At 38.8% G+C, this 26578-nt stretch overlaps 1 protein-coding gene across 3 annotated transcripts in view; it reads right to left on the minus strand.

Annotated features, from left to right (window-relative positions):
• The window catches only part of GABRG3 (gamma-aminobutyric acid type A receptor subunit gamma3), a 485326-nt gene that overhangs the window by 393044 nt on the left and 65704 nt on the right, over positions 1-26578 (minus strand). For all 3 annotated transcript variants that reach the window (XM_075852586.1, XM_075852584.1, XM_075852585.1), the window contains exon 3: positions 17818-17885. In XM_075852586.1, the coding sequence (XP_075708701.1) occupies positions 17818-17885 (68 nt within the window). The remainder of the gene's footprint in view (positions 1-17817; positions 17886-26578) is intronic.

Below are 26578 nucleotides of genomic sequence, written 5' to 3' on the forward strand. Positions count from 1 at the left end.
ATTGGAATTTGTCTGTGAAAGTGAAAATCTACTTTTTTTCTGAAAAAATATTAAAAAAAAAGATATTTGCAAGGAATAAAGAATAAAAAGCACCCCAAAACTTGTAAAGCTACTTCTCCCGATTACAGCAATACCCTATATGTGGTACTAAACTGCTGTTTGGACCCACGGCAGAGCTCAGAAGGGAGGGAGCGCCATTTGGATTTTGAAGCGCAGATTTTGCTGGATTGGTTTTCAGTACCATGTCGCGTTTGCAACGCCCTGGAGGGAGCAAAACGGTGGAAACCCCCCAAAAGTGACCCCATTTTGTAGACTACACCCCTCAAGGAATGTTTCTAGGGGTATAGTTAGCATTTTGACCCCACAGTTTTTTTGCTGAATCTAGTGGAATTAGGGCGTCAAAATGAAAATCTACTTTTTTCTGAAAAAACAGGAATTGTTTAATTTTTACAATGAATAAAGGAGAAAAATCACCCCAAAATTTGGAAAGCAATTTGTCCTGATTACAGCAATATGCCATATGTGGTAATAAACTGCTGTTTGGACCCACGGCAAGACACAGAAGGGAAGGAACAATATTTGGCTTTTGGAGCTCAAATTTAGCTGGAATGGTTTTCGGGTGTCATGTCACATTTGCAAAGCCCCTGAGGTACCAAAACAATGGAAACCTCCCAAAAGTCCCTTTAGGGGACTGGAACTAGCGATCATTAGGTCGCTGGTACAATACACTGCAGTACTAATGTATTGCAGTATAATATAATTTTTACAGGCTCTTGTAACAGCGCGATCGCTGTTCCTGTCCATTAGTCCCGGGTGTCAGTTGTAATACACAGCGGACACCTGCAGAATATGGCACAGGCGCAGCGCATGAGCCTGCTCCCTATATAACCCCCCGCACCACGACATGCTATTAAGTCGTGGTACGCGAAGGCATTAATGCACAGTGGATGGTGGAAAGTGAAAATTAAAATTTTCCACTGATATGCCCTTTTAACGCACAATATGTTGTGCCCAGTTTGTGCCACTGAAGACAAATACCTCATACAATGTTGAGCGGGTTCTCCGGGATATAAAATATCATATATGTGGACGTAAGCTGGTGTTTGGGCACGCTGTGGGGCTCAGAAGGGAGGGAGCGCCATTTGGCTTTTGGAGCGCAGAGTGGTAACTGTTCTGTTTGGGGTTTTGCTGGTATTTCAGTTTATGATGTGGGGGTATGTGTAAATTGGGCAGAGTACATCAGGACATAATAGGAGGGTATAATAATTTGGTAAATAAATAATAATCCGCAGATATGTGGCCAATGTCTCACTGATAAATGGCGCCAGATCTTATCAGCTTTTGGACACTGCACAATTTCTGTCGCTATATTCTGAGAGCCAGAACTTTTTTTTTCTTCACCGGAGCCGTGCGAGGACTTATTTGTTGCGGGACAATCTGTAGTTTTCATTGGTACCATTTTAGGGTACATGTGATTTTTTTATCACTTTTTATTAGATTTTTTTGGCAAGCAAAGTGACAAAAAAACAAATTCTGACAATGCTTTTTGTCTTTTTTTTTTTTACACTTTTCACCGTGCGCTATAAATGACATTTTACTTTATTCTGCGGGTCGATACGATTACGGCGATACCAGATGTATATAGTTTTTTTTATGTTTTGTGGCATTTGCGCAATAAAATCACTTTTCGATAAAATTATTTATTTTTTGTGTCACCATATTCTTACAGTCGTGTGCATAAGGCCTAATACTAATAAACATTCTAGTCAGAAATGAAAAATCAACATATGTAGTGCATATATGTGTTTCTTACCGTTAAAATGGTACTTTGTGATTACTGTAATTTCACATCATTGCATATTTTCTACATTTTAATATTAAGTGGCTGCAATCTCCAAAACACAATTTCTCCAGAATGGAAATTGTATCAGTTGTATGTTAATTACCTCTCCCTACATAGATGTCAGTTGACAAGTGAACACAACTAACCTTTCCCACAGTGGTAAAAATGGGGGCCTAACTAAGGGCCTGTTCACATCAGCGTTGGCTTTCCATTCCGGGGTTCCATCGGAGGTTTCCGTCGGGTGAACCCCGCAACGGAAAGTCAAACTGAAACCACAGCTTCCGTTTCCGTTATCATTGATATCAATGGTGACGGAAACATTGCTAATGGTTTCCATTGGTCACCATTTCGGCTGGTTTCTGTTTTAACGATGGAATCAATAGCGCAGTCGACTTTTAATCCTTGGATTGGGATTGCTTGCTGGCACACGCTTTTTGTTCTTTCTTTTGAATGCTGTTGCTTTCTTGAGATGTATATATATATATATATATATATATATATATATATATATATATATATATATATATATATATATATATATATATATATATATATATGTATATACACAGTGTATGTATATATATGCATGTTCATTTATTGTTTATAGCTAATAACCAGAAGTTGTATCAGAAAAATTTGCAGGCAAACAAGCAATTATTACACTATTTAATCATGATTATGGATCAATGGTATATGGTTTGATGCATTACAGTCACACTGCTACCATTTGAACTGGTAATTTATGAAGGTCTCTTAAAGCTATATCAATAAAAAAAAAAAATTGCCACTGCAGTAATTTACTGATGTTGCACCATTGTGAATTGGATTTTAAGAAATTTTAATAAAAACTACCCAGTTTGCACAGCATGTAGAATTTTCTTTTTTACTGGTTGTGATTTTGTTCCAGTTGTGGCGTGGTTTTCCATATTTTTTACATGCGGTATCACAGCACAATTTTCTTTAGGCACCATTCTTAGAACTCATGGAAGCTTAACCCGTTAGTGACCGGCCCATAGTCTTTTTACGTCGGTCACTAACGGGCCTTATTCCGATGCCATAGACTTTTTACGTCGTGGCATCGGAATAAGTAAACAGAGCAGGGAGCTGTCAAATCTCCCTGCTCTCAGCTGCCAGAGGTAGCTGAGGGCTGGGAGCGTCCCTGCTCTGCCCGATGAGATCGATATTAGTATCGATCTCACCCGTTTAACCCCTCAGATGCGGTGCTCAATAGCGAGCACCGCATCTGAGTGGTTTTGGAGAGAGGGAGGGAGCTCCCTCTCATCCCACCGACACCCGGCGATAAGATCGCCGAGTGTCTGTGTCTCACATGGCAGCCGGGGGCCTAATAAAGGCCTCCAGGTCTGCCTGGAGCGACTGCCTGCTAGATCATGACGGAGGCATGACCTAGCAGATGCCTGTCCGTTTTAAACGGGCAGGCAGTAATACACTGCAATACAAAAGTATTGCAGTGTATTATAATAGCGATCGGAGAATCGCATAGTGAAGTCCCCTAGTGGGACTAGTAAAAAAGTTTAAAAAAAAGTTTAATAAAGTTAATGAAAAAAATGTTTTAGGAAAAAAACACTTTTTCCCCTTACAAACTGCTTTACTATTAAAAAAACCAAATAAAGTTAAAAAGTTACACATATTTGGGTATCGCCGCGTCCGTAACGACCCCGACTATAAAGCTATTACATTACTTAACCCGCATGGTGAACGCCGTAAAAAATGTAATAAAAAACGACGGAAAAATTGCTGTTTTCTGTGAATCCTGACTTTAAAAAAATGTGACTAAAAAGTGATCAAAAAGTCGCATCTACTCCAAAATGGTACCAATACAAACTACAAGTCTTCCCGCAAAAAAAAAGCCCTCATACATCTGCATCGGCGAAAAAATAAAAACGTTACGGCTCTTCAAATATGGAGACACAAAAACAAATCATTTTGAAAAAAAAGAGTTTTTACTGTGTAAAAGTAGTAAAACATACAAAAACTATACAAATTTGGTATCGTTGCAATCGTAACAACCCGCTGAATAAACTTATTGTGTTATTTATACCACACGGTAAACGGCGTAGATTTAGGACGCAAAAAATAGTGGCGAAATGTTAGATTTTTTTCTATCCCCCCCCCAAAAAAAAGTTAATAAAAGTTAATCAATAAATAATATGTACCTCAAAATGGAGCTATTAAAAAATACTACTTGTCCCGCAAAAAACAAGACCTTATACAGCGATGTCAACGCAAAAATAAAAGAGTTATAGCTCTTGGAATGCGACGATGGAAAAACTTAAAAAATAGCCTGGTCATTAAGGTCTAAAATAGGCTGGTCATTAAGGGGTTAAAAATAGCACTACAAGTTAAAGTTAATCTATAGATAGATGAACATTGACCACAAAAGTTGCTAAACACTCTAATGCCCCATGCACACGACCATAATTTTCATCCGTAATTATGGACGAAATTGCGGACCCATTCAATTCTATTGGTCACGGACTCCTTTCTGTATATATTTGTGTCTCCGGACCAAAGAAATGATCCGCAAAATATAGAACATGTCCTATTCTTCTCTGCAATTGGGGCACGGACTCGCCCATAGAAGTCTATGGGCGCTTCCGCAATTGCGTACGGCCACGGATGTTTATCCGTAGCTGTCGGATCCGTATTTGTGGACAGTAAAAACCCTTAATGTCGTGTGCATAAGTCCTAAGCTTGCTATCATTCCTAGGGAACCTGCATGACTCAGTTGTAAAAAATCAGTGGGTCTAAATGGAAAAGTGGGCATGATGACCACAGTAACAAGGAGTTGAGCTTTCATTTTCTTAACTACTCTGGAAGAATAAACTTTGGGCAATATTTTTTTTTTCTGAGACAATTTTGATATATGAGGTACAGTCATAATGTAGGAATGTATGGCAAATCTATTTAAAGATCTAAAGCTGTCGAAGAAGAGACTGTAACTTTAAATATGATTATGTTCAATATTTTTAATGGACATACTTGGCAAAAAGAAATGACATAGAGTACAGTGCAAAAGTAAGAGAAGTTTTTTCTGCTCATCTAATTTTCAGAGCGTAGCTTGATATTTTCCTAACATTTTTTTTTAATACTTTGTTTTCTTTGACTTTCCACTTGCTTATACAAGCTGACTATTTTATATCTAAACCGCTAGAAGATATGATCTTTAACCAATTTATATGCACAGGAGAATGATATTTGCACAGTAGTTGAGGTAAATTGCTTGTGTGTCTTTAAAGGAAAAATATCTCTTTGTTACATGTAAGTAATTGGTCTAAGATACAAAGGATAGAAGAGTAAAAATGGCAGTTGGGTGCACAATCTATAGATCTGATAGTTTGCTTTGTGTTACAGTCTTTTCGATAAATCTTCCTTCTTGTTTTCCCAATGTTTTATCTATTGTCTTCTATTCTTCCTTTTCTTTAACTAATTGGCTGAAATTGTACCTTTAGAGTTTAAATGAATTATTAAAAAGGGTTTTCCACACTTTCTAGGGGTTTTCAAAATTCTTAACATTTCTAAGAAAAAACTAGGTATATTTAGCCCTGGAATTCCTCCCCATCCTTGCTTCCTTTTTTCACTGGTCCATGGTGATTTCATGTATTTACTAGGCTTCAGTGGCGTTGTGTCCATAGTGGTATCACATCTTGAGAAATCCACTGGACAATGCAGCCACATGGATGTTACAATAAAGAGGTCGAGTAAATACATAGGACCGATGAGGACCAGCAGCAAAGGGTGTCAGGAAACACCAGAATTTATTTTTAAATATCTTTTTAATACATTTTTCAAAAATACAATCACAACAGATAGGTTGACTTGAGCACAGGTTACAAAAACAAGTTTCGAGCATAGTTGGATCAATCAGAGTTGAATCAATCATACAAAATTATGAACAGCAGAGTACAACGATACGTTTCCAGGACAGAAAAACAAAACTCAGTAAAGTACAGGGTATAAACTTCAGGCTAATAGAGGCATAAGTATGTAAAACGGGATGAACCTAAAATTGGGGAGAGCTTGTGGAGGGTATAACAAGCTCCAAAGCAGGAGGAGAATCAGCCCAGAGATACCAATAAGATTTACAGAAAACTTATCATGGTTGACAAAGATTCTTAAATTTGTGGTGGGTATGCAACTCCAAGTATGACAATTCCTCCATTCTTGCTAGTTGAGAAACTTTATACAGCCAATGACTGATCGGGAGTTGTTGAAGCCTAGTATAAAGGGATGAGGGTTTTTGTCCTACCTAGACGTTGAAGTAAAGGATATTGGGGAAACCACTAGGGAGTGGAGGCCATAGATTGAAAAATATTACCTTCTGAGTTAGAGAGACAAGGTGATGGCATATGTGAGACAGGAGAAATTGAATTTGCGTAAAAAATGGCTTAATCTTAGCACAATCCCACCAAATATGTCGGTAAGTGCCAAGGGCTTGATGGCATATCCAACATAAGGGGCTACTGTCAGGATAGCTTTTATGGAGAACAGAAGTTGTTTTGTGCCATCGACATACCAGCTTATAGGTCAACTCTTGAAGTCGAACACATTTCGAAGAATAAACCCTGATCAGATCCTCCACAGAAACAGAAATATCTAATTACTGTTCCCAAACCCTGCTGTAGGCTAAACAGGTATTATCGGATGACCCAAGGAGCTTTGCAATAAAACAAGGAGATCACTTTCCTAGGAGAAGTCCTCAGTAGAAGAAAGGCTTCCAGCCACATCATTGTACGCTCAGGTAGGGAAGATCTAGTAAACTCGTAGCACTGCTTTAATTGGAAATATACCAGAAAGTTAAGTGAAGAGAAGTCAGGTAAGGAGACCAGTTCGGCGTAGGACTGCACTGCCTTATCTTTTAGAATGAACTCGTCCCGGAGTTTTTTGAGTGCTGTAGGAAATAGAGGTAACATAGATAGCTGTTTGGCACTGAATACTACAAGGTCATAAAGGGAACAGCAGAATTTTAATGGTATGTACAGTACATTATAAAATGTTTTTTTCTTCCCCCTTGCAGGTTCCAAGAGCTTTTAAAAATTCCGAAATACCTTGCCTGCTCCTATTGAAAGCCTGTGTTATAATGAACTTTCAAGATGACTGTCTAAAAATGAATGAAAATGGATGTTGGAATGTTACCAAAGTGTCTCATTCTTCCTGAGCCCAATGTAGCGAATCACAATTTTCATTGTTGTTGAAGATGTTGCAGGATGTGTATTGATTTTTAGATAGGCCTGCCAGAACAATAACTTGTTGTGAATGCCTGCTGTGAAGAGCTCACAGTCCTATTTGGCACCTGAATCATAGTGACATATTCAAGGTTATATGGAGATTCTGTAGTTGAAATAACAACCCTCATAACAAATTGCAGACATAGACACTCAATATCGAAGATCAATAAGTATCTTACAAAGTGTTTAATCACACTCCACATCATATGTATTAGTTTGACACTAAACAAAAAGTATGCTAAAATATTAGAAATGAATAATAAAATAAATAAATAAAATGTTTATCTTGAAATCATTTGACAACGTGAAGGTGTTTCTGTATGCTTATCCAATGTTAAAAAGCACACTACCATACTTTGATAGCACTGTATGTTTAAATGCGGAGACACCTGACCATGCAGGTTTGCAAACTATTTGAGTTCCTACACACCAAACTCGTCATACCTTGTCTTTATGGACCTGACTTTGTGCACAGTCATGCTGGAACAGGAAAGTGCCTTCTCCAATACTGTAGCATTAACATTACTCTTTATTGAAAATAAGGAGCCTAGCCAAAACCCTGAAGAACAGAACCAGACCATTATACCTTTTCCACCAAATTTTACAGTATGCACTATGCAATCTGGTAGGATCTGTTCTCCTGGCAAACCCAGATTCATCAATCAGACTTCCAGACAATGATACATAATTCATTATTCCATAGAACACGTTTCCACTGCTCCAGTGTCCAGAGTCCAGTGGCAGAGTTCTTTACACCACTCCAGTCCATGGAACCCCATTTTATGAAGCTCCTGATGCACAGTTCTTGTGCTGATGTCACTTCCAGAGACAGTTTGGGACTTTGTAGTAAGTGATGCAACACAGGATAGGCAATTTTTATGCAACACACATTTCATCACTCGGCGGCCCACTCTGTGAGTTTACATGGTCTACCGCTTTGTAGCAGAGCTATTCATGCTCCTAAATGCTTGTACTTCACAATAATGGTGCTTATAGTTAACCAGGGCAGATCTTGGAGATCACAAATTTCACAAACTGACTTGTGGAAAAGATGGCATCTTATGACAGTGTCATCTTTAGGGTATGTTCACATGGCCGAAAATATTTTCAGCCGTTTTTCGGGCCGTAAATGGCCGAAAAACGTCTGGAAAATTGGAAGCAGACATCGAAACATTTTTTTACGTTTGAAAAACGGCCGCGTAAAAAAAACGCCCGCAAAAAAGAAGTGCATGTCACTTCTTGAGCTGTTTTTGGAGCCGTTTTTTCATTGACTCCATAGAAAAACAGCTCCAAAAACGGCCGTAAAAAACGCCACAAAAAACGCAAGTTGCTTAAAAAATTCCCTTGAAAACAGCTCCGTATTTTCAGAAGTTTTTTATTAAGAGTGTGAATATACCCTTAAAGTCACTGAGCTCTTCAATACAACCCATGCTACAAGCAATATTTGTCTTGGAGTTTTCATAGGTGTGTGGTTGATTTTATATACCTGTTTGCAATGGGTGTGGCTGAAATACCTGAAGTCAATATTTAGGAAGCTTGTCCATATACTTTGACCATATAGTGTAATTCTATCAGGAGACAGGGGTTCTAATCCAGGGCATACATAACTTGCCTATAAAGGGTTAAACTAGTAGGAAGAAAAATCAATTTACATTTAATATTTGCCAATGTTAATCAAAGTTGGAGCTTCTCTTTATTAAACATGCCGGATTGTTCTTACACGGTGTAATGAAAACATCCTAATAAAAACCACATCAAAAGTTTTGCTCACACTCTTCAGTCATACAGGGCATTATTAAATATATCTGTCATTCACAACTGTGGTTCCAAAGCTAGAGATAAAAGTAGTTTTATTACCCCCCCCCCCCTAGTACCCCAGTCACAGCACATAGTGCACAGTGTGAGTGCTTTGGCTTGCTTCCTAAAATGTACAAAGGCTATTATCCCCAAAGGGGACATCCAACAGGGAATTAATGATCCCCTAAGTTAAAAGTAAAAAAGATAAAATTGAAAATGCACATTTAATTTATTGCCATACATTTTTTTTCTAATTAACCCCTTAGTATTTAAACCTAAGTAAACCTCAGTTTTGCAAGTTAATTTCTGTGACAAAGAGCTGCTACCTGTTTCCATTTAGTTCCATCACAAATGCAAAGTGCTCTTGTAGTAGAACTGTTTCTGTATTGGAGATTGGAAATGCATAATGTAATAATGACAGGGGCAGGTATGAGACAACCAAAACAAATGATTCCGTGGGCCCACCCTATAGCTATATAGAACATGTGCATGTAACTTTTAATTGCATTGTAATCATTGTAGTTCTTAATTCACATAGGAATATATTATCAGTAAGATCAAAATAGGTTAGTTATGATTCAACCCATGGAAAATAAGTCCTAGTGGCAATCGTTGGCACCAAAGTCAACTTCAAATGTGGTTATATTCTGCTGAAGCTTTGGGGCCCATTATTGTGTCAGAGCATGGGCCCACCGGAGACTCCTTTGGTACTTTTTTGGACCCATCTAACCCTGCCAATCAATTGATTGCATACTTAAAACAAGGTAATAGTTATCATAGTCATGTGGTCATAAGCTGCCAGATCATGAAGAGGTAAAAAAACAAACCTACAACAATTGGATATTACTACTTAGGTTGAAGTTACACAGACTCTATCTTCTCACAACTTTCTGTGTCAGAAACAAAGGTGCAGAAGTGCTCAGCTGAGCGCCCTGCATTTCCGGCTGTGATCGGCAGTCCCTGTTAGAGTAAAGACGGCTCACAATAGCGATGCTTTGCGAGTCGTCTTAAACCTAACAAGGACTTCCGATCACAGCCAAAGGTGCACCCTGAGCTTTTGCACCTTTATTTCAGCAACGGGGAGAGGGAGGTTAACATCAGAATTTCCACCTATCAAAACTTCTGATATGTCTCTTTAAAATATTCAAAGTTTTTTTTAACTATAGTTACTCTCTAATGTATACATAAGGACTGAGACTGTCACATGACAGTTACTGTTGCTCAAGAAAAGATTTCTTGTGGCTCAAACTTTCAAAATAAATGGTGGGCGAAACTTATTGTTCACTGATTACAAGTCATTATCCCCAAACTTATTTCACAAGAACAAACTGGATTTGTTCCAAGCCGAGACGGTAGGTTCAACACCACTAGATTAATTAATGTGATTGCCTTCACCAAACAACATCGCCCCACATTGATTCTTCTCAGCACTGATGCTGAGAAGGCCTTTGATAGGGTTTCCTGGCACTTTATGGAGGCAGTGTTGGAGAGATTGGGTTTCCCAAGCATCTTTATTCGAGTAATTTTTTCTCTAAGCAAAGACTCACATGCTAGACTCAAAATTAATGGTATGCTTTTTCAGTTTTTTTTAACTAAGTAATACAACCAGACAGGGGTGCCCCTTATTTCCTTCATCTTGGTGATGGAGACCCTAATCAGGAGCATCTCACAGTTCCCTGAAATTAAGGGATTGCAGGTTGGCTCCCAAAAACATTCTACAGTGGCGTTCGCAGATGATCTCTTAGTTTTGAATATGAATCCAACTTAGGCTCTCCCTAAACTATTAGATATCTTTATAGAATTTGGAAAAATATCCAACTTTAAGATAAATTGTGAAAAATCTGAAGTTCTCAACGTTAGTTCCCCACTACTTATAGCCGCGCTGAAATCTTCGATTCTGTTTTAATGGCCCCAGGATATGATTAAATATTTAGGTATTCGCATTTCCTCAAACCCTAATGACTTACTATAAACCTCCATAACTATAAACCTGTACTTCAGAAAATAGCAGCCCAGCTGTCCCAATATCATATCCCATACGTTTCTTGGTTAGGGGGAAAAAATATTGTAAAAACATATATCTTACCTCAGATACCATATACACTTTTAGCGGTACCCATAAAATTGCCTGGATGTTTCTTTACCCCGAATCAACTCCTTGATCTCTAATTTAGTTTGGAATGGTAAATGACCTAGAATAGCCTTTCAACAACTTAGACACCACAGGGTGTTGGGGGGCTACGGTCTGCCGGATGTTTTGAATTACTACAGAGCTAATCACATGTCCAGGTGGCTCTCTTTGGTGCGTCAGACAGTTGACTCCCCTCACATACAGTTAGAGAGACATTTAATAGGCAAAGAAGGTATCATACATCTTTGGTTGGAAATGAAACCTCGCCAACCACTATGTAGCTTGACTACCAGCAGAACCGTTGCAGTTTTCCAGGATTTTCTGGCATCATCACATGCTTACAGAGGCCCATTCCCACTTTTGCCACTTAGTCTACTCCCGGCCTGCGGCAAACAACACCTTACATCTTTATTACCTTCCTTGTCTAAGACTTCTCAGACTTCAATATATCCCCACATCTCAGGAACATCACACAATTGCCTACATTGGGTTCCTTGTTGCCCACGACTGGTACAAGTGGGGTATCCTTCCTGCATGAACTGTCCTTCCAGCACGTATGTAAAGAATTCACAGCGCAGACTTCGTCCGCCTTAAGAGATGTTAATTGGCTAGAGACATTATTGTTAGCTCCTTGGCTCGCTATGGGTCTAATTTCCAAAATTTATGGTCTACTACTCTCTAAAAATAACACGGTTACACCCTCCTTTATAGTAGCATGGGAAAGAGAACTGGGCATCCAATTTATGCCCGTTGACACCTCCAGAATTCTAGCCAGCTCACATGGTTTCTCAAGATGCATTAGAATTTAGGAGAATTCATATAAAAGCTTGACGAGATGGTATAAAACTCTGTGCCAGCTTAAATTAATGGGTTACTCCCAAGACGATAACTGCTGGAAGTGTAATTCTGCACGGGGCACGATGTCCCATATTTAGTATAGTTGTGACTTAATTAAACCATTCTGGAGGGATGTACTACATCATATCAATATAATTTGTTCTAGGTCTATCTCCCACTCTCCCAAGCTTATCTTGCTCTGGCTCCCTACACCGGAATTGCTCCCTTCAAAGCATAATCTCCACACGATTCTACTACCTGCTGCTAAAACTACTTGTACCCCTGAAGTGGAGATCGCCAACTTCCCCATCTCTGGAACAATAGTTTGAGAAAATCCATCAGATTGCACGATTGGAGGAAGTTTCTAGTTGGGAGTAAGGCACTAATGGCAAATTTTTGTAATTGTGGAAACCATGGCAGGATTTTAATATTTACCGACAACTCCCAGATGGTCAAATTACATCCTCATGATTTGTATATCCCTCCAGATATGGACCCCTGGCTAAAAATTCTACACTAAAAATCATACAAATTTTGGATATGGGCCTTTTATCTGCTGATTGGCTAGTCCCCATGTTGTTGTAGGGATTTCACATATTTGAATAAGCTATCCATCTTGAATATAACACTTGCCTCTATCTTCTTACATGGAGATATCATGTAATAAATATGATCTGTTCCTTGTTACACTATATTCAGACACTCTGTTTTGATTGTTAGGGTATGTTCACACGGCCAAATTTCAGACGTATACGAGGCGTATTATGCCTCGTTTTACGTCTGAAAATACGGCTCCAATACGTCGGCAAACATCTGCCCATTCATTTGAATGGGTTTGCCGACGTACTGTGCAGACGACCTGTTATTTACGCGTCGTCGTTTGACAGCTGTCAAACGACGACGCGTAAAAATACAGCCTCGTCAAAAGAAGTGCAGGACACTTCTTTGGACGTTTTTGGAGCTGTTTTCTCATAGACTCCAATGAAAACAGCTCCAAAAACGGACTTAAAAAACGCCACGAAAACGGCGCGAAAAACGCCGCGAAAAATGCGAGTTGGTAAAAAAACGTCTGAAAAGCAGGGTCTGTTTTCCCTTGAAAACAGCTCTGGATTTTCAGACGTTTTTGTTGACTACGTGTGAACATACCCTCATGTTTCCCCTTGTTTCAATATCTCTGTAATACTTGCGAAATTGTGGACCTGCGTGCCTATCAATCTCTTATGCTTTGTTGAATTTCTATGTTTTAATAAAAACTAATTTGACAAAAAAATCTTTCAAAATATAAATTTGCAATGATAAATAGCCAAATTACTTATTAGTAAATGAATAAGTTAGAAGCAGAAATGGCTTAGTCCCTTTATTTTCTTAATATAATTTACCTTATTTTACGGACTATAGGACACACTGGACAATATGGCGCATCCATAAATTGTAGCATAAAATAGGAGAAATAAAGGTTTTGCCTAACTGTACATTTCCTGGGTAATATTGACACAATAGGATACCACAGTTCCCCAACACAATGTCAGCCACAGTGCCCCATATCAATGTTAGACACAGAAATACAAGATATTGGTAGTTATAGTGCACTCATCCTCCCCTGAACTCACCAGACATAAGAGGTGTGGAGAGGCAGGGGTTAATGGTGTTGAATCTGCTCTTCTTGCTGCTCTGTACATAGGAGGGGTCGTGGCTAGAAGGTCCTTGGAGATCAGTACCTGCATAGATTTACTGTGCTGTGTGTACTAATGTTTGTGTTATTCGCTCACTGAACAGTGAGATGACCCAAGTCTGTGAGTAAAATGTGACTGTTCAGTGAGTAGATAACTCAGATTCTTTACACACAGGACAGGACCTGCTGCTTCCATGACACTGCACTGCACTGCAAGGACCCTTGATGCTTGGAGCTCAGTCTCCTGCTCTTGGCATCTGTTTGCCTTCAGGAGATAAGATTCAGCAGAAGATTACAGCTCAGATTCTAAGGCCTTATTCACACGAACGTGTCCGTTTGGCGCATGCAAAAAACGCTGCGTTTTGCGCATGCAAAAGTTCCGTGTGGCATGAGTATTTGGTGCGTGCCTGCGTGAATTCCGTGCATATGTCAGCGTGATGACAATCTGTTTTTATGTTTACAAACTTAAAAGCAGGAGGTACTTTTTTTTTCCTCATTCATTTATTTTACTATTGTAGCGCGAATAACGTGCGTCATACAGAAGTGCTTCCGTGTGCCGTGCGCGATTTTCACGCACCCATTGACTTCAATGGGTGTGTGATGCGCGAAAAACGGCCAAGTATAGGACATGTCGTGAGTTTTAGGCAGCGCACATACGCTGTGTGAAAATCACAGACTGTCTGAACGGCCCCATTCACTAACATAGGTCCGTGTGACGCACGTGATTTTCTCGCGCGTATCACGGACCTAATACACGTTCGTGCGAATAACGCCTAAGTGAAAAACTGTGTCTAATAGTCCCAAAAATACGATAATGTACATAAATATTTTAATATATGAGAGTGGTCACCAAGATGTTTCTGGAGAGCTTCTCATCTATAATCTTATATCACTATCGTTACACGAAAGAAAACCTAAAAATACAGCCTTCAATCACTTGTTTATGTGCAAGCGAGTTATACAGGGTGGGCCATTTATATGGATACACCTAAATTAAATGGGAATGGTTGGTGATATTAACTTCCTGTTTGTGGCACATTAGTATATTGGAGGGGGAAACTTTTCAAGCTGGGTGTTGACCATGGCGGCCATTTTGAAGTCACAACGGAACCCTTACACAACGGTTAAAAACGGAAAACATTTGCAACGGATCCGTCACCATTGAAATCAATGGTTTCCGTTTGTTTCAGTTTGGTTTCTGTTCACGGGTTCCCCTGACGGAAAGCTCTGATGGAACCCATGAACGGAGCCCCAACGCAAATCTGAACGAAGCCTAACACGTTTTTAAGTGAATCTTTTCTTAAATTGTTGACATGTAGAATCAAATGACTGACTGTCTGACTTTTACAGAAATATTTATTCTGTTTTCCCAGAGTAGAATAATATTAAATAATAATAATAATAATAATATTATAATATAATATAATAATAATAATATAACAGGTAGAGTAGTCAGACAAGCTTAGGTAATAACAGAGAGGCAACATAATACAATGCAGTGAAACACAAGATAAGTCACAGGCAGTCCGAGGTCAAAACACAATAAATCAAATGAGGTACAAAATCAGAATACAAGAGAATGGTCAGGGAAGCCAGGGTCAGACACCTAGGTAAACAAACAGATCTAAGAGCAGACAAAGAACAAATGAGCCACAGGATGTTAATCTCTGGCGAAGAGGTCAAGCACCAGGGGTGTTATATAGGAGGCTTAGGCTCACACTGAGTTTTTTTACAAGTTTTTTTATACGGAAACCGCTCCAAAAAACGTGTCAAAAACGGCCCGAAAATGCCTCCCGTTGATTTCATGCCCTATCTTCGGGCGTTTCCGCCTCTGACCTCCCATTGACTTCAATGGGAGGCATAGAAAGCGTATTTCGCGGCGTTTTATGCCCACGGCGCTCAATGACCGCGGGCAAAAAACGCAGCGAAAATCGGCGTGAATGCAGAGGAAAATCTGCCTCAAACTTCCAAACGGAATCTCTGCTCGACTGGGTGAGATCGATATTAGTATTGATCTCACCCGTTTAACCCCTCAGATCTCGAGCGCCGCATCTGAGTCGTTTTGGAGAGAGGGAGGGAGCTCCCTCTCATCCCACCGACACCCGGCGATAAAATCGCAGAGTGTCTGTGTCTCCAATGGCAGCCGGGGGCCTAATAAAGGCCCCCAGGTCTGCCTGTAGTGAATGCCTGTTAGATCATGCCTCTGGGACTCCTGCTCTGGGGTTGCCCCTAACATCACTGCCTAAATATGGACAGTGAAGTCAGGAGCAGAGCTGGAGTCCCAGGCAGAGTGCTACTAGCGCTCTGCCCAGGACTCCGGCTCTGGAGTTGCCCCTGACATCACTGTCCATATATACAGAGCCTATACTTGTGCTCTGCTCTGGGACTCCAGCCCTGGGTTTGCCCCTGACATCACATTCCGGTCCGGGACGATCCCCTGACATCACTCTCTATGGGCAGTGACGTAGGAATCCCTGGCCTAAGCATCGGCATTGCTTTAGCTGGGGATTCCACTCTTGGAGGGAGCCCCAATGGAGCTATCTACAGGGAGGTGTGTGTGTCTTTGTGTATGTGTGTGTGTGTTTGTTTGTGTGCGTGTGTGTGTGTGTGTGCATGTGTGTGTGTGTGTGTGTGGCACTGTCTACAGAGGGCACTGTGGCATTATCTACAGAGGGTACTGTCGCATTATCTAGGGGGTATGGCATTATCTACCGAGGGGCAGTATCTAAAGAGGGCACTGTGCCATTATCTACAGAGGGCACTGTCATTATCTAGGGGGGGGTGTGGCATTATCTATAGAGGGCACTGTGGCATTATCTACAGGTGGGTGTGTGGCAGTATCTACAGAGGGCACTGTGGCATTATCTACAGGTGGGTGTGTGGCAGTATCTACAGAGGGCACTGTGGCATTATCTACAGAGGGCACTGTGGCATTATTTTTGGTTGTGTTTTTTGCTATATAAATAATGTTATATTGTAATAGTTCAGACTTTTACAGATGTGGTTAATTATTTTTATTTATTTACATTACTTTAGGGGAAAATGAGAAGAGGGGGGCTTTTAAACTTTGAAACATTTTTCTTGTACATTATTAAAATATTTATTTAAAAGTTTTATTTAAAAAAAATTGTATTTCCACTAGGGGACTTAAACAAGCAATCTTTTAATCGCTGGTACAATATACTGCAATAACTAGGTATCACAGTGAATTGTAATTCTTACCGGCTCATATTAAACCCTAGCAGAGCACAAAGATGGCAGACCTGGGTTCCCCCTAGGCTGCCAAGACAACCATCGGCATGATGGGGGTGACAGAGGACCCCCCCTCTTTCTAATGACTTAGATGCTGTGGTCGCTATTGACCAGGGCATCTAAGTGACTAAAGGCAGGGATCAGAGTTATCTCCGATCACGCCTGTTACAGCGAAGTGTGGACTGTAACAAAAAGCCAACACCCACTGAGTATGATGCTGGCTCAGCTTGTGAGCCCGCTCCATACTCCCATTTCCTGGCCATGATGTACACTTATGTTATAGGTTGTTTGTTTTTTTCCTTTTGATATTTGATATTTAACAAGATGTATGTAGGGAATACACGTTAAGCTTGGATGCACTTATTACAGTATGTCTGCTGGCTTTCCAAGTGGAAAAATCACCAAGATGTAAGGAATGAAGTTATTTCATATTATGCCATCAATAAACCATTTTATATTATGTTGCTACTCAACACAATAGGGGATTCATATCTTGGATCCTTTATTACTGTATTGCTACATCTTATGGGTCATTACAAAGGTCTGACAAGGTTTCTCATTTATCTTAGGCAAATATTCAGTTTGCTTCCCTAGTTATATATCTAAATGTCCTGGCCAAAGCACAGTGGCCAGTTGGCGACACCTTTCCCTTGCCTTAAAGATTTAGTTAAACACAAAAAAGACACAACACTGTAGCTAATCACAGTTCCATTAATAATATTTAGTAAAATAAATTATAAATAAAACCACATTAGGATTGCCCAAATCACACACGAAACACGTTTATACAAATATGTTGTCAAGTCTAATCAACAACCTCCACCTTCAAGATAGAAATTCTAAACAGTATATTGGCCATTACTTCTAAAAAAAATCTGTATATAGTGCAAACATCTTAGTACATATTTACAATGTCATGACATCAACAAGCATTTAATAAAACCAACAAAAACATAACTAAATAAATTATCACACTGTAGCAATTTCGTTTATCATCCTAAACTAACATTAATGTATATGTAAAATAAAAATAACTTACCATGTTTATTGACGACACTGGTCCAATGCTGTTAACATATATGTCCACATCGATAACTGTAGGCTTAACTATGGAAAATGAGAGATACATATACATTACCCATGTTGTAAAAATACAGTGTATGTTGTAATAGTCTATTATTCAAAAACTATCAATATAAATCAACTGCTTCTTCGACTTATACAACTTTTACTTCTACTATTACTATTACAAGTTAGAAGAGTCTAAGTTTAACTGCAGAAAAATATAATGACTGCACTTGTCTTCCTACGTCACAATCATTCACTCCATTTTAATACTTTATAGATTATTGGATTTGACCACCACATCTACCACATATTGAGAACACACGGCTTAAATTGTAGTACAGGGCTGTTTGTTGATAAGAAAACATTATTCATTGCAAGGAATTTCTGGAAAAAACTATGGGGCAAATTTACTATTCAAAATGCTCCAGAATTGTGGCTTAAATGAATAAACAGTTGGGGATACTATTTGCACCCTGCGCAACAAGGGGGCATGCCTAGGGGCAGGGAAAGGGGTGTGATCTTGCGGAAAGGGCGTGGCTTAAAATGCAACACCGTGCTCCAAATTTACAACCAAGAAATGGTAAAATGAAGAGAAAAGTGTCTAACATGTCTAGCAAGATGCATACAATTTAACACACAGCATGCACTACTTTGATAACTTTGGCAGTGTCTTAAAGAGGCTCTGTCACCAGATTATAAGAGCCCTATCTCCTACATAATCTGATCGGCGTTGTAATGTAGATAACAGCTGTGGTTTTTATTTTGAAAAACGATCATTTTTGAGCAAGTTATGAGCAATTTTAGATTTAGTTTCTTAATGCCCAACTGGGCGTGTTTTTACTTTTGACCAAGTGGGTGTTGTAAAGAAGTGTATGAGGCTGACCAATCAGTGACCAATCAGCGTCATACACTTCTCATTGTTCCAGCCCAGCTTCTTTCACTGCACAATCACACTGTGCTGTGGATCATGCTGGGCTGGAACAATGAGAAGTGTATGACGCTGATTGGTCACTGATTGGTGAGCCACATACAATTCTTTACAACACCCACTTGGTCAAAATTAAAAACACGCCCAGTTGGGCATTAAGAAACTAAATCTAAAATTGCTCATAACTTGCTCAAAAATGATCGTTTTTCAAAATAAAAACCACTGCTGTTATCTACATTCCAGCGCCGATCAGATTATGTAGGAGATAGGGCACTTATAATCTGGTGACAGAGCCTCTTTAAGGCCCTTTTACACCGGCCGATAAGCAGCCGGTGCAGTGAGCGCCGATCAAGGATACATCAATGATTGGCTCTCGCTTGCTCCTGTCACACGAAGCTATGGATGGAGACCCAGATCGCTCGTCCCAACACATTATTATCATGTCGGCAGCGTGTCTCCCAGTTTACACAGGAAGATGTGCTGACGACAACGATAATAATTAACTTTTTTAAAACGATACGAACAGCAGATGATCGAGCATTTGCTTGTTTATCTGCTGATTATTCCCCTGTTTACACAGGACAATTATCGGCAGGGAGCGTTATATTAATACTCTTCTGCACGATAATCGTCCTGTGTAAAAAAAAAACTTTACTTTACACTGTCTACAACTTAGACCGTATTAGCAAATTAGTATTAGCAAATTTTCCCAAGTGTATAGGATGTCCTGCAGCAAAAATTAAAAATACAATGTCATATCTGGAAATTGTTGCATTAAGGCCAGTTCAACACACAGCATTTTGACGCTTTTTTTTGCTGCGTTTCCTTTTTTTTTATTTATTTTTTTAAAATGCTACGGCTAGAAGTCTTTAGTGAGATATGAGAATGGCAATTTATAGGCCCTGTTAACACAGAGTATTTTGCAGGCCGAAAAACGGCACCTGATAGCACATACCTTATGAGGCATATGTACGTATAGCCCCATAGCCATGTACATGAAATCTTAGAGTCTATTATTTTGTCATAACCCATCATAATTGCGGTTTATAGCATTCAACTAATGCTAACCATAGATAGGCTTGTTAGTGGTATAATATGCATAACATTCAGAATGGCATGCAAACATGCATATTATTTCAATAGAGGGAATGAGATAAGCAGATATTATACTCATCTGAAGCGCATATGTTGAAGCATAAGGCAGGTTAAAATTCAACTAATCCCATTCTCTTTTCCCCAGTAGACATTGGAGGACTTAATTCCACAACCCATAGACATGTCGGTGAGTCGAGATAAAATCAACTGGATTTACCATGACAAATCTCAAGACTATGGCCATCCTTACCCAACAGAAATAATCTTATATTTGCTGACTACCTCTTTAAATAATTTTAGAAACAAATGTCATATTACAATTATTTAAAGTAAGTTATAATTTGAATATGGGCATCTGATAATAAATAGTAAATTGCTCTGTCACCTGTAAATTCAGTAAAGTTTGAACAGCAAGACATTTTATTTATTTCTTTATCAAAATGCAAGCAACTGAATTACTAGAAGTAGTTGAGTTGTAAATGGATAAAGATTCAGCCTGTCTTGTAGGTAAAGATAACAGAAAAGAGGATTTGTGCTCTGTCTTGCATGTAAAGATAACGCCACTTTATGCATAAACTAGGTTTTTGATTTAGTGAAAAAAAGACTAATAGATTATTTTTGACCAGTCATATGAAACTTGGCCATAACACATAAAATTGTGTATTTACAAGCAATTCTTAAAACTGATTTATAGCTGAATAATAAGAGCGTAATCTTTTATGTAAATTGTCATAAATTGCTAGAATGAACAGACTGCTAATGAGAAAATGAGTAAATGTACTGACAAAAAATAAATATACAATATTTTTGCTTTAAAATTTAAGCAATAAAATTAAATATCTGGCCAATTAGTATTCATTTAATACTGAAGATTGGGTTTAATGCTGGTGAATTAATGTACAAAATATAGAAAGTCAAAGTTCGCAAGTAGACATTCACTTTTAAGTATTCAAACTGCCTGAAAGAATATTTAAAATGGTTCTTCATGAGTTCAGTTAATAAATGTATTGGGCCGAGATTGCCTTGCCCCCTCCCACTAAGCAGGCCCTTCTTTTTTAAAAAGTGGCAGTGGCTGTGTAAAAAAAGAAAACTTGTAAAACTTGTGTAGAGTGTTTAACAAATCCCCCCCCCCCCTAATGTTTTTCAGCAGGTTCGGCCCACTAACTACCTGCTGGAAAATGTTGACTTTTGGGCACTTGCCATTGCCGCTTTTTATTAAAAGTTGGCAGAGCTTAGGGGAAGGGGAAACTCTGATGATGAACCAGTTTTGCATTTTTGGTGTAGAAACGGGTCAGGTTGATATTTTCTTTGCAATGTCACAATAAACTCTACAGTCTGTATAGTGAGAATCATTTTAATTTGAGATGGTCAAGGAGGCTAGATTTTTGAAGCAGTAATTCTCTATATGTCTACCTCTTTGGTATCCTCTTACTCTCCTACCTAGTGCCTGATTCAAGAATATTTACTAATGTTCAGTTGAACTCTGGAATTTTATTTCCTTGGACTGCATTTCTTTAATGAAATTGTTTACCAAACAAACTATAATGGAGGAAGAAGTGAACAAGTTCTGCAATAAAGAATTCTTATGGACTACATAAACTGAAGACAAATAACAATGAACTATCTACAAAGATCAATAATAATAACAACTTTGTGTATTGTACTGCTATGCTTTTTTTTTTTTTTACTGTACAGTGATATTAAAAGAATACTTTACTTTCAAATGTCCCCCTATGAGTGTATGCTGTACTTATCATCCTGAATGGTTTCTGACCACTATCAGAATGTTTTATCGGTCATAAGAAACCTACGGTGTAAAGTCATAATCTTTTTTTTTTTCAAGTAATTACTGAATTTATCTAACAAATAATGTTATCCAACACATATATTACCAATATAATATAAGTAAATCTCCCATAAACTTAATAACTGGTGCCCCATTTCTTATTTTAAGCAGGTTTAATTTCTATCAAAATATTACTATAATTTAATATCAGTCTTTCATATCACTTTTTAAAAAAAACTTCAGCCCTTTCATCTTTGGTGATCTAGTTGGATTAATAAATATTGAAAGGTTTTCATTTATGATTTGCAAAGTGTACGGTCCTATCAAAACATTTCTATTTGGTTTAAATTAGGGAATGACTAGTCCAAAACTTAAATGTTATTTTTTGCCATCTAGATGCTTTTTTTTTGTGTGTTTTGGATCATTGTCTTGCATTAGAACCCAATCACATTTGCAGATTGGTCCTCTAACCCCGGTACTCAGGTCACTGCAGCCCCATTTGTAACATACAATGGTCTAATTTCCTTGATGTGGGCTCACACAAATCTCTCCATGATACATGGGGCTGACTGTTGATGCTTGGGTCATGTGGGTCAGAGGTCACTACATGTCAAAACAAGATCTCCAAACTGATAAGTGCAGCAGGTTTTACATTTCAGAATTGTTTTGTACAGTAGGGAATTAAAAGTTCCTAGAAGAGCAAGTAGTACCGATCCTAAGCAGCAAAGGTTTCTCACATGATTACTCTCCCACTAAAGATTTTGACAATTTGTATCATGTTCTCAGTATAGAATGCTATATTTTCCTATTTTCCTTACAACACACATAATGTGACCTGTGTTGTAAAAATAAAATATTAAAATATTATCTCAAATGGCTTTGCGTCATTTGGTTGTTTCTTTTAGTTAATATGTATTACCATGTATTAATAAGCATTTATGTTACCATTGGATAGCAATAGTTTCTGTTTTGTCCCACACTTATGAATCCACATTTTTGAGGTTCTTTTTTTTTTGTGGATTCACAAATATTGATCTTAGCTAAAACTAGAGACACTTGCAATTTTTGGAAATTATGGGATACTTTGAGAGCTTATCTAAATCTAATTAACAATTACATTTAATACATTGAGTAATTAAAGGGGCATTTACAATTTCACACTGGTCACATGGGCATTGGCTAACTTTGTTCCTTAAATATAAGTCACAAACAGCACTATCCAGAAGGAAAAGGTTCAGCACTCCTTGTGGAATATGAAAAAATCTTCTTTATTGGTTAAAATAGATAGCCAGCGGAAGACTGAACAGCAAACAGTGGACAAGAAACATAAAACATACGTTCCCTCTGACGCGTTTCTAGCTCTCAAGAGCTATTACTCATAGATGAAACAGCACTATGTATTTACTTTATATTGCATATTATCAAGGTTTATTTTTTTTCCTGAAATTTCCATTGATAATCTATCATTAGAATATGGCACCAATGTGTGTTAATCTTTTTGCTCCAATGATCAGAAAATAAAGCAACTTTGCAAACAGTCTTAAAGTGTAGCTAAATGTTCGACAAACTTCTGACATGTTAAAAGTTTGTATTGGTGGGGGACCGAGCACGGAGACCCCCACGAATCGCTAGAACAAATCAGCTGAAGCGTTCGTGTGAGTGCTCAGCTGCTTCGTTTCTGTTCGGCTTTTTGCGGAAATAAATATATCGAAGTACGGGCTCATAAACTTTCTATTGAGTCCGTACACCAATACATTTATTTCCGGAAAAAGCCGAACAGAAACGAAGCAGCTGAACGCTCACACGAACTCTTCAGCTGCTTCGTTCTAGCGATTGGTGGGGGTCTCCGTGCTCGGACCCCCACCAATACAAATTTCTGACATGTCCCTATGACATGTCAGAAGTTTGTCGAACGTTTAGCTACACTTTTATTTAAAATATCCTATTGCACCATATATGCAGCTCCCATGCAGACCTTTGGGCACCAGGTTGCTGCTGTCCTAAATTTCCAGACTCCAAGTAAACCCTGTGTAGTCTGATCCTACAATCATGTATGAACTCCTGAGCACTGTAAAGACCAGACCACATTTGTGTTGTTCACACAAAGCATGTTATTTATTCCTTCTTTTTTTCACAGAAATCACAGCTTGCACAGCCATGTCCATGTGGGAAAGGAAGGAAGGTGGAGTAGGTTGTGTTGGTGGTGGTAGTAGAAAATATTAAAATGTCATTTAAGTAAGCAAAAAGTTGAATATACTCGGGTGAAGGTAAGGGAGAGAAAGCATGCTTCATAGAAAATGACCACTGAGAGGGGCGTGGCTTGGACCTGAATGGAGTGGAATGTGTGATCAGGAGCTCCGGAGACTTGAAGCCTAAAACGGCACACTTAAACTCAGCTTTTTTTACTTAATCATATCTCGATTACTCAGACTACCTCTTACCCTTCTGGAGGCTTGACGGGAGTGAAAGCTGACTGGAGCGGGTGTCGGATCTGCTATGGAGGATTACGTGTCTCAGCGGGGAGTTGTGCTCTGTGATCCTGTCTGGATGTCGGCTGTCTAGCGGTGCCTGCAAAGATAAGTTTACTGCAGTGATTCTGGCACCGTGTGAGGGTGAGGGACTCTGTGAACCTGTGGAAGGAGTACAGAATAAGAGTGTACCTCAGTCACCTGGAGCTGGTGCGGGTCACGTGGCTGAAACTTGAGGGATCCTCCATCTTGTTTCTCTAGCAGACACGAGGTGTATGCTCAAGGCATATCTATCTCCTGAATCTATTTTCATAAGTGTCATTACAGTCTTTTACAGAGTTAATTTTCATCTGATACCACTCAGACACAGCTCCGTGACATCGATTTAGTACTTTCACTTGCCTGACAAGCCCAGTACATCATGGGTGGAAACAGAAAGAAAAAAGATCAGAAATCAAAACCCACTAAACTCACACAGTTTTTTGCCAATTCTCCTTCTCAGCGGGTGGGAGCACAGAGACGCTTATCTTTGCCTCCTTCCTCTCCAACTTCTTCAAGGGTAGAATCGTTAGATACCGATGTGAGGGAAGATCCTGATTTACAGCCAGTGTCAGAGAATACAATTAAAAAATTGTCATCTTCATTGAGAGATTCTTTACAGTCCGATTTCAAGAGCATGCAGAGAGAACTGAAAACGGACATTCTTGCTATATCCTCCAGAACAGACCATATTGAGCATAAAATTGACACATTTGCTAAGTCGCATAATTCGCTGATAGATGCGAACTCATCTCTGGAGGAAGAGGTCCAGAGGCTGTCAAATAAAGTTTTGGATCTTGAGGATAGATCTCGGAGAAACAATGTTAGAATTAGGGGTATACCAGAATTGGTGACCCCGGATCAACCTCATTTATACTTGACAGATTTACTAACATTGGTATTACCTCAAAAAACTGCATTGGATATGACTATCGACAGGATTCACCGTATTCCCAAACCTAGACACATTGCGGCACATCTTCCACGGGATTCCATTGCTCGTATCCATTTCTTCCATATTAAAGATGAATTTCTTCGTGCTCTGAAGAACTCTCCTGATTTGCCGGAAAGAGATTGTGATTTATCCAGATATATCAGCGGCTACTATGTTAAGCCGTAGGGAGTTTATGCCTTTCACCAAAATTTTGCGAGACAAAGGTATCATCTATAAATGGGGATTTCAGGTGAAGCTCATTGTTTCTCGGAATGGAAGTGTTCATGTGTCAACAAAAATTTACTCCATGACTGGGGATTAATTCCTTCACCTTCACAAAGCCCCCCGCGTAGGGGAGATTCCCATCCGGAAATTGTTACTCCGTTATGGTCAGAGAAGGGCAGACGATCGAGACAAAGCATGCGAGATTGACTGAGAATTCACTCTATAATGTTATATGTATAAGAGCTTCATTTTCTTCTGAAATTCTTGGTGGTAGGTTGTTTGATTGTTCCTACTTACCTGTGGAATGACAGGTTCAACTGACTTTACCTCCTATTTTTCCCTGAAAGAGGGAATGAATGTGTTGATTTTTTATTCTTTTTTTTGGGGTACTGTATTTAGTTGGAATATGTTTTTTCTGACATGTCTTTTTGTTTTTATTAATTTCTTGGCCTCAATCTTAAAGAGAATAATGATTCATAGGAGAATCTCTCATATAGGTTATAATGGGTCTTAAGTTTTTATCACTTAATGTGCATGGCTTGAACTCCCCCTTTAAGCGTTCCTTGTTATGGAAGGAAGTGAGTACCTCTAGATGTGATATAGTGTGCATTCAGGAAACTCATTTGCGTGCCAATGATGTTCATCTCCTTAAATATTCTAAATTTTCGCATGTTATCTCCGCTGCTTCTGATGTGGAAAAAAGCATGAGTCACTATTGCAATTAAAAATTCGGTAACATTTGAGCATATTAATTCTCTCATAGATCCTCTTGGGCGGTATATAATTTTGGTTTGTAAATTGGATTCAGTTTTGTATACCATTGTTTCCATATATGCGCCTAACAAACGTCAGGTTCCTTTTATTACTAAAGTTATAGCTAAAGCTAAAAGTATGCAACAAGAAATCTTGTTAATTTGTGGAGATTTTAATATAGTGATGAATAACAGATTAGACAGATCTAACTCAGAGATTGGCAGGGGTTTGGATATGGAGTCGTTGGCTTCAGAGGAATATTTGCATGATGTGTGGCGCTATGCATCGGAAAAGGATTTCACTTTTTTTCTCAGCACCCCACAGGGTATATTCCAGAATAGATTTTTTCTTGGTAGACAGGGAGATTTTATTGAATTTTGAAAAAACTGACATTGGTATTATTACGTGGTCGGACCATGCTCCCATTTCCCTAACCCTAAAGGATAAATATAATTTACCCCCTAGAGCCCCATGGAAATTGAATACATTTCTCTTGAATTCTCG

This window comes from Rhinoderma darwinii, chromosome 2, assembly GCF_050947455.1.
Source record: "Rhinoderma darwinii isolate aRhiDar2 chromosome 2, aRhiDar2.hap1, whole genome shotgun sequence".
Lineage (NCBI taxonomy): Eukaryota > Metazoa > Chordata > Amphibia > Anura > Rhinodermatidae > Rhinoderma > Rhinoderma darwinii.